The sequence below is a fragment of the Astyanax mexicanus genome, chromosome 1 (genome assembly GCF_023375975.1).
Source record: "Astyanax mexicanus isolate ESR-SI-001 chromosome 1, AstMex3_surface, whole genome shotgun sequence".
In the NCBI taxonomy this organism is placed as follows: domain Eukaryota; kingdom Metazoa; phylum Chordata; class Actinopteri; order Characiformes; family Acestrorhamphidae; genus Astyanax; species Astyanax mexicanus.
In genome coordinates, this window is record NC_064408.1 from 49956459 (window position 1) to 49969741 (window position 13283).

At 36.9% G+C, this 13283-nt stretch overlaps 1 protein-coding gene across 1 annotated transcript in view; it reads left to right on the top strand.

The window, feature by feature from the left end:
* rngtt (RNA guanylyltransferase and 5'-phosphatase) overlaps window positions 1-13283 on the top strand; it is a 236531-nt gene that overhangs the window by 130310 nt on the left and 92938 nt on the right. The window contains exon 12 of the mRNA XM_022662454.2: window positions 12533-12601. Coding sequence (XP_022518175.2) covers window positions 12533-12601 — 69 coding nt within the window. The remainder of the gene's footprint in view (window positions 1-12532; window positions 12602-13283) is intronic.

The following is a 13283-nucleotide window of genomic DNA, read 5'->3' on the forward strand; positions in this document are numbered from 1 at the left end:
TCTGTTGTGTACAGTGCAAATGAAGCTATATTGAAGTGAATTGTATGCTCCGGTGTTTTGAATGCAGTCTCCCATCTTATCCTTTCTCGTACGTTCTGTATGCATTCGGCTTCGCTCTCAATCAGGGCTGCTTTTAGTGTAGCTCCTGGTGTGAAATGCAAAAAAAGTTCCTTTATAAAAGCTCATGGTATGTGGAATGTGACTGGAATATTATACGCAAGTCACTTTTGAAAGCGTTCAGAGTTGGTGTTGGTTTTGTTTGGATTCTTCTTTTGTCTTCACTGTTCTTTCTGCAATTTTTTCTTCACTGCCACCTTTTTCAAAGTAAGATGAGGGTCTCTACATATTCCTTCCTGTAGATATTTTTGTTGGAGATTATTTGGGTCGGTCCAAACAACCTTGCAATTTTGACCATGAAGCTTTGCCCACTTAAATATTTAGCTAATTTGTGTAATATGAAAAACTACGTTTATGAACTAGTCTTAGGGTTTTAAGCAGTACTTAACATATGTGATGTCAACAAAGGGTTGAAAGGTTTTGATAATATGACCTTAGTATGCAAATTAATCTCTCTGGATCAGAGACAGAGAATTCTTACCGATAGTTATCACTTGTGAATATTACGTTGATTTTAACCTCCTAGTCTTATTCCACACACCATTTGTAGGCGACTTGTCAAGTTTGTTGGTCATACGTACCAGTCAAAAGTGTATGATTGATTTTTTTTTTTTTTTTTTTTTACATTTTTTACATTTACAAATTTAATATTGAAGACATTAAAGCTATACAGGAAGAACATTTTGGTTTGTTTAACAATTTTGTAAGGGCAGGGCATTTTTTGTTTTATTTTATTTGTATATATTTTTTTTAGGTTAGGATATTTAAGCATTATCATTATATCAGTGACATAAATGGTCTTAATATATGGCTTTCTAAATAAAACAGTTATTGTGCCAGGGCTACATCAGACCACCTTGTTCCTCTGCCGGAACAGATAAAGGTGAGAGATTGGTACTAATGTGTTCTCCTTCACAGAGAAAATACCCAGTACAGTTCCATAGCCTCCAGTGTAGGACCTGCTGAGCAAGCTCTATCTCTGTGTTAATGAGTTTAAAACGACAAGTCTGAGAAAGAATGGTCTTTGGCCCTGAAGATCATTTTTTCAGCAGTATTGATTTAGGGTGTTTCTACTCTTGTCCCAGATGGCTGAAATCTCACCCATCAGTGACTGATTCTGGATCTCTCTGGGGGTCATCTGGAGTAATTGTCTCAGGTTTTTAGTCACAAAAGCAAATTTCTCCCAAACTGTGAGCCAAATGTCTCTGTACATCATTTTCAAAATAGAAAAGCAGCAGATTCACAGGATCATCCCTGTAGTGTTTTTAACAAGAAATGAATAAGGGTTAGCAGTGGACACACACCTTTATTATTGCTCATGTTCCTTTGATAGATCACCAGCACTCAAACAGTGATAAACTGCTGTTGCTCCATCCATACCCAGGAGTCTCGGCGAGCTCAATTAGCCTGCCTCTCTTTCTCTCTTCCTCTCTTTGGGTGGGATATATGGTCCTTCCTCTCACTCATCATTCAGCACAATACTAGTCAGCACAAGTGTTTGTTTTTCGAGAGAACTGGCAGTTTTGGCGTGTGTCCGCTGCACACAGCTCATAATTCTCTGTCCACTTTTTTTCACTAGATCCTCCTCACATGAGAGGCATGCTTGTTCACAATGCACTTACTTAATCATGAAGCTGTGTATTTCAAACACATTTTGAATTAATTATCTTATCACTTAACTATCCTCAGAAAATTTGGTGTAAATATAAGGTCCTTTAAATTTTGATTAAATGATTTTGATTGACATTAAGAAAAATATTCTTCAAAATTTGCTTTGTTTGCTGAATGTACTGTATCTATAGCCCTATCTTCAACGTCTAGAGACGTAGAGAATAAAATCACAGAGGACCCCCTATAAAAGTGAAAATGACCCCAGGACCCGCTGAGAAACAAATCCTGTCCAGATAGGGCTTATGTGCACTGAAAACGTCTATTTTCTGTTCTCGGTGGGTGGCGACAACTGTAAAGCTAATCTAAGTAAAGCGCTACACTGAGGAACCCAGGGCGATACTAGCTAGCGGTTCATCCCACATAGCTTCTTTTAACACTGTAAACACACAGACTACAGTCAAATATACTCACCTCTGAACCTCTGCATGCAGATTCACAGTTTCACTTCAGTGGAGTGACTTTACTGCTCCTTACAACCTGATCTGGTTAAATTCAGATTCAGATTTGAATTATAAGACTTTTTGGGAAAATTAAAGGATTAAAGTGTGCGGTTAAACACGGTTACATTATGAGACAGTGTATAGATTTGGTAATTTTGCTTACATATCAAGGAAAGGTAATATGTTGACTTTATTAAATACTTTAACAGTATTTTTATTTGTCTAGGTTATGTAGTATATTTAAACTTTTTTTTTACATTTATATTATTAAGATTATGTAGGAATATTTAGACAGTAGTATTATAAGAGATAGATAGATAGATAGATAGATAGATAGATAGATAGATAGATAGATAGATAGATAGATAGATAGATAGATAGATAGATAGATAGATAGATAGATAGATAGATAGATAGATCTATCATCTTATAATATTACTGTCTAAATAATTTTAATTATTAAACATACAGTTCTCTTTAAAAGGATCTAGATGCTAAAATATTACACTAAATAAACAAATGCAGTCATTTGTGGTATGTAATATATAGCTCTGGAAAACATTAAGAGATCACTTCAGTTTCTGAATCAGTTTCTTTGATTTTGCTATTTATAGGTTTATGTTTGAGTAAAATGAACATTGTTGTTTTATTCTATAAACTACAGACAACATTTCTCCCAAATTCCAAATAAAATATTTTCATTTTGAGCATTTATTTGCAGAAAATGAGAAATGGCTGAAATAAAAAAAAGAGTTTTCAGACCTCAAATAATGCAAAAAAAACAAGTTCATATTCATACAATTTTAAGAGTTCAGAAAGCAATATGGTGAAATAACCCTGGTTTTTAATCACATGCATCTTGGCATGTTCTCCACCAGTCTTACACACTGCTTTTGGATAATTTTATGCCACTCCATGTGCAAAAATTTTAACAGCTCGGTTTGGTTTGATGGTTTGTGATCATCCATCTTCCTCTTGCTTATATTCCAGAAGTTTTCAATTTGGTAAAATCTTTGATGATGAGTGATGAGTTTTCTTTGAAACTCATCATTTTTAAGTGGTCTTTAATTTTTTCCAGAGCAGTGTCTCAAAAAACAAAGCAGTTATTGTGGCACAGCTACATCAGACCACCTTTTTCATGAACAACATAAAAGAACAAGAACTCTGGTCTTGAAAACGTTTTTACATCATTACGAAATACCCTTAGTCTCTTTTAAATGATCCGTGCGGGCTGATGATTTATCTTTATAGGTATTATCCCATGTGTAATAAACCTCTGCGCTAAATCTGAGCAGCGCTGGCTGGGAAACCGGACGGATTTTTAAATGCCAGCATTAAATCAGCGCTGGCTTTCTGCACTGTGCGCTGTGACATTTGAGCAAAGTGCAGACTTCAACTCAGAGCTGTAAACGGTGTTCTTGAGTCAATGATACTGCTAATACTGGGAAAGTGGGTTTAACCTTTGTGGGCTCACTACAAAAATGGAAATGATGTTTCTGAAACTCTGAGGTAGCTTAAGAAATGGCCAACAGTCGTTTTACGTGGTGCACATGCTGAAACAGATGGTCGCGCTGCGATACATCACTATGCAGCTACTATCCAGCATTAGTATTCAAAGTATTATCCACACTGGCTCACAATTTTTCTTATTTTGTTTGTAATTTCCTATGGTTTTATTACAGCTCATCAGTCTTAGCATGAGGTTCAGGGGAACCATTTGTCTCTTATCTCTCAGGAAAACATTGTCTCTGTGGAAACTGTCGTGACATCATTAATCAACCTTACGGGCAATGGTGATTTGCTGCAGAAGATCATAACTCTTGGCCTTTGGTACATTCTTATTTACTTAGCTCTGTGTAAGATTGCCTATATAAAGCTTACACGGTTTAAATAAGTTTACACACAGTGTATAAAAAGACACATTTTAGGTCAATTAGGATTACTATAATTATTTATATTTGGTAAAAGCCTAAATAATAAGAGACAGAGAGAATTTTCAAACACATTTTTATTACTTTCTACAAAGTCAAAAGTTTTTCATTATATTATAATACATATCATTATTATTTGGTACCATTGCCCTTAAACTGTATGACTTGGGTCAAACGTTTTGGATATGCTTCCACAAGCTACTCACAAAATTTGACAGGAATTTGGGTCCATTTCTTCTGATAGAACTGGTTTAACTGAGCCGTGTTTGTAAGTCGCCTTGCTCACACCTGCCTTTTCAGCTTTGACCATCATTTTTTTTAATAAGATTGAGATCAGGGCTTTGTGATGGTCACTCCAAATCATTGTTATCCATCTGTTATCCTTAATCCACTTTGTAACCAGTTTTTGGGCCACTATGTGTCAATATGCTTTGGGTCATTGTCCATTTGGAAGACCCATTTTGCACCCAAGCTTTAACTTTTTGGCTGTTGTTTTGAGATGTTGCTTCAGTATTGCCACATAATGTTCTTTTCTCATGACGCCTTCTGGTTTCGTTAAGTGCACTAGTTCCTCCTGCTAAAAACAACTTCACAACATGATGCCGCCACCCCCATGTTTTCCAGTTGGTGATGGTATTCTCAGGCTTGCAAGCTTCTCCCTTTTTCCTCCAAACGTAACAATGGTCATTATGGCCAAACAGTTCAATTTTAGTTTTGTCAGACCACAGGACGCGTCTCCAAATATGAAGACATTTGTTGCTGTGTGCATTTGCAAACATGAATCTGGCTTTTTTATGTTTTTTTTTTTTAGTTATGGCTTCTTTCTTGCAGAATGTGGATACAGTACTCGCTTCACTGTGGATAATGACGCACTCTTACCAGCTTCAGCAGCATCTTCGCAAGGTTTTTAGCTTTTGTTCTTGGGTTGAGCTGCACATTTTGGACCAAAGCACGTTCATCTCTGAGACACAGTACCCCTCTCCTTTCTGAGCATTATGATAGCAGGACATTTCCAATTTGTTTGTACTTGTGTATAGATGTTTATACAGATGAACGAGGCACGTTTAGGCATGTGGAAAATGCACCCAAAGATGAACCAGTCATCAGTTCTCTTCCTGATATATTGGCTGATTTCTTTAGACTTTTCCATGATGTTACATGAAAAGAAGCAGTATGTTTTAAGTGTGTCTTTAAAATATGTCCACAGGTGTGTCTCTGATTGACTCAGCTATTGCCAAAAAAACTAAACTACATCAGAAGCTTCCAAAGACATGACTTTATCATATGGGCTGTTCCAAATTGTTTTAAAGGCATAGAAATCTTAGTGCATGTAAACTTTTGACATTTATCTCTTTTATTATTCCCTAAAACAGGAAAATGTATTCTGATTTCATGTCAGACATTGAGGAAAACATGCATATGTCTATTTATTTAGTGTATGTACTTCTGCGTTCAACTGTAAGTAGGTTTGGTTTAATGACTAATAAACAATATCTCCTGTGGGCTAGTCTCATTGTGAGTTCACCAGAATTGTCATTAATCACGGTACCTGAGCACTGGGTTGAAAGCAGCCAGCACAAACCACTTGTATCCACCCCACCGTGATCATACTGGTGTAGTTCCTGTGACAAGGTGGCTGCTGCAGCTGTAGTCACTGTGTGCTGTCAGTGTTTGAGTGGCAGCTTTTTGTTCTGACTTCTAAGGAAGCGCTGGCTGGTGGCCTTTTTTTTCAAGAGTGTGTTTCTGTGGCCGTATCACGCGCTGATGAATTGTGGGAAAAGCCACAGTCTGTGAAGTGTGTATGATTAGGGATTGTTATCGCGTGGTCCTGCTGTGAATGTGTTTCTGTATTACTGCTTTGTTCTTTAATACATGCAAAACATGGCCTTTCAAGTGGAGCAATGCTCTATCACGCTCTTAGAAAGGCTTATAGAGCATTAAGCTCCTTTACTGAAGCACTTCTGCGCTATGGTTGGAAGTATACAATTGCTACCAAATGTTTTTAAATCTTTTTCAACTTTAGTTGCAGATGGACAAAAGGAGGCACTAATTACCCAGCTGATCATCTTGGATGGGAATGAACACCTGTTCATTTATTGTTTCTATTGAAGTCAAGGGTATTTAAAAATAGTTTTTTTCTGCTTTCGTTGGAGAAACTGTCTCTACTTTCCAGGAAAGGCTTTCTAATAATTTTGAAGCATTGCTTTGATGACTTGATTCCATTATGGATTAAGAGTGGTAGTCATGTCAGGATGTTGGATGGTCACCACTAGGGCTGTAACGATTAGTCCACAAAATCGACAATCTTGATTATAAAAAAAAATTGTTGACTCCAAATGTTCATTGTCGACCAATCGTTAGTTAGTTAGCACTACACAAAGTACTGGGGACAGAAACATGAGGGGTAGAAGGGTGAAGGATAACTCACAAATTTACACTCACTTTGGCCTGTGTGCCCTGGGACTTCCTGGACACTTGCCACTTTACTGTACATCCTGTATATTTGCACTCCTGGACACTATGGACACTTTATGGTACATCCTGTATATTTGTGCTTCTGGACACTATACTACTCACTTAACTTAAATACAACATTTGCACAGGTTTATGTTTAGTATTTATTATATCTGCTGATATCGGCTATCTCCTATACTACTATTCTGTAGTCCTTCACTACCTCATATCTACGACTAATTACTTCCACACTTTGTACAGTTTTTGTATTTATATATTTATGTATATATTCTTCAAATCTCATTTTTGAATATTATCTATTAAACATTACATATTTCCTCCCTAAATAGCAGCACTTTCTACATTTAAAGGTTCTGGACATTTAATCAGCATTTAAGTCATACGTTCAGCTAATCAGAAGAATTATTGTCAAATTTGTTGACTAATAAAATAATCATTGATTTCAGCCCTAGTCACCACCCTACCTCATCCTCAACTGCTTTTAGTTTATCCCAAAAGTACTGGTGTCCAAGCTGGTCTCATAAATGCTCAAATTTCAATAAATCTGCAATCTGGTTCAGATATAAAAAAAAAAAAAAAGCTTGCAGTGTGTGGACGAGCATTATCCTGCTGAAAAATACCATGTGGAAGATTTGTCATAAGAGGTGACACGTGGCTGCAGAATGTCCTCCACATATCGCTGTGCTGTAGCTCTTTTACTACTAGTAACTACTACTATCATATATCATAGCTTCCTAGGTCATCACACCTGCAGTTGGGGCCACATGTCACGTCTGTTACAAATGAACGATTAGTCGACAATGAAATTTGTAGTCAACACATTCAACCAACATCATTGTTGATTATCAACTAATCATTGCGGAAATGTGTTACTACAAATCGCATAGATAACCCCACTGCCTTCTTCACAGCAACCATCACAAAGATGCTTGCAAGGACTGTGATCTCAGAACTTCACAGACCACTGAAGCAAAGAAACCTTGCTGTGATTGTTGTTTCTGATGTGGTGCATTTTCGAGCTGGAAGCCTCCGTCCACGTGTGAACTAAACCGTAGTCATAAAGGAATAAATCATCACACTCAACCCTGCATTGAGTAATCACTTGCTTATGTGCTTTCTGACACTGTTATCTGTACAAATGGACAACAGTATGAGCATTATTCAGCTTGTGATGTAGTCCCAGACTCCCAGAGTCCCTCTTTCTCTGCATGAAATGAAAAATTATGTCATAGTTGGTTCTAGAATGAAAGAAACAATGATTTAAATGTTTTTCTTTACCAAAAAAAAAAGGTCAAATATAGCCACGTTAGCAGCACTATGCCTACAGTTTTCAAAAACAGCTCCTTTTTGCTGCTTTAGTGCTGCTGTAGGAGGCAACACGGCCAAGATGTTACCTCATCACATTTCTGCAGCTTGTAACTGAGAATTCGAAATGGACTTTTCGACAACTTTGCCTCGGCAGTGACATTTTGACTGACTCACCAGCCACTTTGTTTACAGTCTGCTGTTCTGGTTTGGGCAGAGATTGGATGGGAACTTGAGAACTTCGAAATTTGATATCAATATCAGCACTGACCAAAATGTCTCGCTACTACCAAGTACCGAAAGGTCTAAAAAAATGTGATGTCTGTTTTCAAAACTTTGATACTGCATGAAATGTGCAGAAAAGCGGTCAACACACTGCCGCTGTGCTGAAACCTTTCAGGCGCTCGATCTGTCTCTCTCTTGCATACTCGCCCTCTGTTTCTCACTCTTCAGCTCATTAGTGTTGTCTCTCTCTCTCTCTCTCTCTCCCGCTCTCATTTTCACTCACTCTTTTTCTCACACTCTCTCTCTCTTTCTCTCACGCTCGCTCTACCCAGAGAATTTATAATACAGTAAACAAATTATCCAGTCTGCTAGACCTAAACCACACTACACCATTATTACTGTCCCCTCACAGTAATACAAGGAACTTGCATGATTCATGATTATCATAATTTTTTTAGTGATTGACACCACTAATAAAAATATAACTGATACTGATATGTATTAAAACATCTCTTCAGTTCAACTGAACTGTGTCAACTGAATGCTAAGGGAAAAATGTTTGTGGTTTAAGCAGGTAAAGTAATGCTGTTGTCTTTGTTCTTAATAAACCTCTCGTGCTGACAGTTTGACAATGAAATGACTCATGTCAATTGGTAAATAAATATTTTTTATTTTTTGTATGTATAACAAAAAAAGTATCGAAAAAAAGTACAGTTTGGGTATTGAATCGTATTAAGTTTAAAACATTTATTTATTTTTTTTATTTTTTTTAACGATACCCAGTTCTACTCTTGTTATTGTGAGCTACCCCCTGTACAGTTGCAGCTAGTTCTTTGCTGAGCAGTCATCATGACAGTGTTATAAATGTTGAGGGGTCTTGCTGATGAGATGAATTAATGCACAGGCTTCAGTATCAGCAAGTCTTGTTCACCTGGAGCAGAACTGTAATAGAAAGGTACAGCTAGGACATGGATTCAGTTCTCAGCCTTGCTAGAGTTCTGTCCACATTCCACATAAGGTTTCAGGCTTTGTTTAGCCTGAAGCTGCATTCAGCTGTGTGTGTGTGTGTGTGTGTGTGTGTGTGTGTGTGTGTGTGTTTGTGTATGTCTCGTTAGCTAGAGTTGTTAAGCAGTTTAACCTTGATCCGGAGTGCTCTGCTTTGAGCTTTCGCTTGGCACACGAGAGTGAAAAAGAGAGAAACACAATTACTCTCCTCTTTATAGAAGCCATCCCGAACATTCTCTCACTCTGGGCTTTGAGTGTTGTTTGGCCCGAGAAGCCTCGCCGGTTTAAATGCCCGACTTTGTTCTGAGGAGAACATTCAAGCGACTTGACTCAATAGCTGTGTGTTGACAGCAAGGTCTCAGACAGCCTACGCTGAGAGCTGCAGTGTGGGTGGAGCAGAAGTTTAAATCCAGTCCGACCAGAGGGCCTTTACTGGCCAGAAGTTTATTGTTTTGTGATTTACGAGTATACAAGCTTCCTTTATCAAGTTTGCAATTTCATGGGATGTAACAACCAATCAGCTTAGGTCAGCATGATGGGAGTGATGCACTCATATGAAAATGTAATTTTTGGCCCAGCAATTGTTTAGATTGTTCTGTTCCAAAGGCAGAAGGCTTTTCAGCATTAGATTGAGATATCCGTACAGCTTTAACAGACATTCTGTTTCTATTGAAATGGCATTGCTGAAATATTTACAATGCTCTGCAAAAGTCAGAGAACATCCTGCCATTATTTCATTCAAGTCAAAATTACTATTAGAAGCATTAAGCATTAAGGTATTCATGTTTTATTACACCCTTACTTTCTCTATATCAGCTGTATTACTATGCTGAAGGCCATTGTTAAGCAATACCGTAATAAAAGTGTGTACTTAAAAAAAAAAAGGGGGCTATTCATTAATTGTTAATGTGCATAAAACACACAATAACAAGTCATGATCTTGACAAGAAAAACCTGGTAGTGAAGAGCTGGAGAAATTGGTTTATACTGTGACATTGTAAAAGGCTACTATCTGTATATTTAATGTAAGGTTAAGGGCTCAGTTTCTTTCTTCTTAAAATTATTATTATTATTTTTTTTTTTCAAACTGTTGTATTAAAGCAAAACACAAAACACTGTTACATTTTACCTGATTCCTCAAATACTAAATCTGTGTAAATGTTGTGTGGGTCAATATTTACATTTATAACAACATCTATTCTTGATATAGTCATTTAGTCATAAAGAGAATTATGACTAGAATGTCCCTGTTTCCTCTTTTGAAAAAAATGCAATATTTGCAGCTACACTAGTGATTGTTCTCCAACAAATCTCTTATTTAAACTTAGTAACTCAGCAAATTAAGAAAGTAATAATATAATAACAAAATTCGAAAACAATCTCACCTATTATAATACTGAAAAATAGTTAGTTAATTCGAAATCTAGTCTGCCAGGGCTCTGCCACCACTCTACAGTATTATTACTGTGTCACTCCCATACATACAGGAAAATACTATCATTAAAAAAAAAGAATCATCTTAATTATGATTAATTACAGAAATTATTTTGTGTGACTTTTTTTTGTTTGTTTAATTTAAACATGCATCTTTTCTTAAATAAAGTCATTTCCATGGACATTTAAAACTTGTTTATTTTTTCCGAAAATGGTCTGCTTTGATACCATTGTCGTAATAATAATAAAAACAAGTCATTTAAAAACACCTAAAGGGACAACTTGAGTTTGTTTGTTCTTTTTTTTTTTTTTTTTTTTACTGCATTTCCAAAGTATCGTAGCATGACTCAAATAATAATAATAAAAATATATATTTTGGGACATCCCTAATTATGATTATGTTAATATTCAAAAGCAGTTACAGTGTTGTGTTAATATATTATTATTATTATTAATATTATTATTATTATTATTATTATTATTATTATTATTATTATTATTATTAGTGTTATGGCATTGTGTCAATGATTTCAGAATGAAAACCGTATTGTTATTTATATAGTTTTTATTCTTATTATTGTGACCTTGAGAACGCACACACACTGACAGTGAAATGAATTGGAATCTTTGGATTATGAATAAACAATACAAGAGTTGGGGGGCAGAGTGCTTCACATTTTCCCTTTAAGCCTGAAATAACTGGAAGACTAAGACAGCATCTCTCTGGAGCACTTTCACTTCAGCTTTTAAGTCCTGTATCTTTGTATGGTAAGCCGTACCTCTCGGTGCTCACATTGCGAATAGAATACATTCTTAGAGAAACAAAAGCGTTTCTGTCTCTCAGCTCAGGGTATTTCTTTTTTTCATGCATTTTAATGAGGATATAGGTGACCTACCAGTGGCTGAAAGTCTGCTCCTGACCGCAGAGAGGTGCTAATCAGTCTGTATTATGTGCTTTGTCACTTTTGTAATGATATGTTTAACTTTTGCACTCTGTGAGTTGGATTTTCTGTTGATTTTAATTGCTTTGTGCCCCAGAGGAGGTAGAATTGGCTTTTGCTGGGAATGAAACTTATGCTTTTTGGTTGAGACTTGCCTCTGAAAAACGCTCTGTTCCACAGTGCTCTGTGCTTTCAGGTGACTAATCTGGTTTGTTGTATTAAAGTTTTTAATAACAGTGCCGCCTCATGAGGTTCTGGCAGAACACAGCTTGCAAATAGCGTTTGTATATGGTAATGTTGTCCCACACGCCAGGCTTTTTGCTCACCCTGAGCACGTATAAGACATCGCCGGATTGTGTAATTCTCTTTTTAATAGACAGGGGACCATTTGTACTGACCAGCTAAATACCATTTCAGCCCAGTACTGAATAATACACCAATACCATTGTGCATCACTACAGAAAAGCACAGCGTCTTGTGAGGAGCACTGCTTAACTAGGCCCTGCGGTGTCTCTCACTGTGTCCTTTTGCTTTGTTCTGTGCAAATGAACATCTGCTTTCTCGCTGCACCCCTTCATAAGACTAGCAACTCCTTCACTAATCTCACAGTGGTGGGCTTAATTATAACGCAGCCTTCCCTCGAAATGATCAAACCATATTTCATGCTAAATTGGACTAGACTGATCGCGCTGACGAGTTTCAGCGTTTGCTCTAATATGAATTAGTGTGAGAAATTGGGGAATTTGAGTGTAGCGTATTTTCTCCATGTTAAGGGTTGAAGCCATGGAGTTCTCTGTAATGTTCCGACTGCTGTATTTTATCTGCTTCCTCTCATGTTTCACCTCATTTTACCCCTCAATCTCTCTCTCCCACTCTTCCTCGCTCTCTTTCTGTCCCCCTCCCATCCCCGTCTTCTCCTCCTCTCACTCTCATCTGTTACTAAAAGCTTTGAACACATCTGCCTCTCTCTCTCTCTCTCCCCCTGCAGCTTCTGGAGGGCAGCTTCACCTCCCAGGTCAGTCATGAAGTGGACGGCCTTATCTTCCAGCCCATCGGGGTGAGTAGAGCTCAGCACTCTTTCAGTATAATACACACCTCCAACAACTTGCCCAGTAAACAGATGAAAACATATTTATTTATTTATATCCGTATCTTTTTAAGACACAGAGGTATATCGTAGGGACTATTTAATTGATTTCGCTATTTATAGGCACATGTTTGAGAAAATGAACATTGTTGTTTTGTTCTATAAACTACGGACAAGGTTTCTCCTGAATTCCTAATAAAAATATCGTCATTTAGAGCATTTATTTGCAGAAAATGAGAAATGGTTAAAATAACAAAAAAGGATGCAGAGCTTTTAGATCTCAAATAATGCAAAAAAAAAAAGCAAGTTCATATTCATAAAGTTTTAAGAGTTCAGAAATCAATATTTGGTGGAATAACCCTGGTTTCTAATCACAGTTTCATGTATCTTGGCATGTTCTCCTCCACCAGTCTTATACACTGCTTTTGGATAACTTTATGCCTTTACTCCTGGTGCAAAAATTCAAGCAGTTCAGTTTGGTTTGATGCTTGCAATCATCCGTCTTTCTTTTGATTATATCGCAGAGGTTTTCAATTTAATAAAATCAACCAAACTGCTGGCCATTTTGTGGGCTCATGCTCTAAACCAGCCAGAACTAACCTAATAGTGTTCCATATTTTAAATGCAGTATTTAAATGAGATATTGAATTTA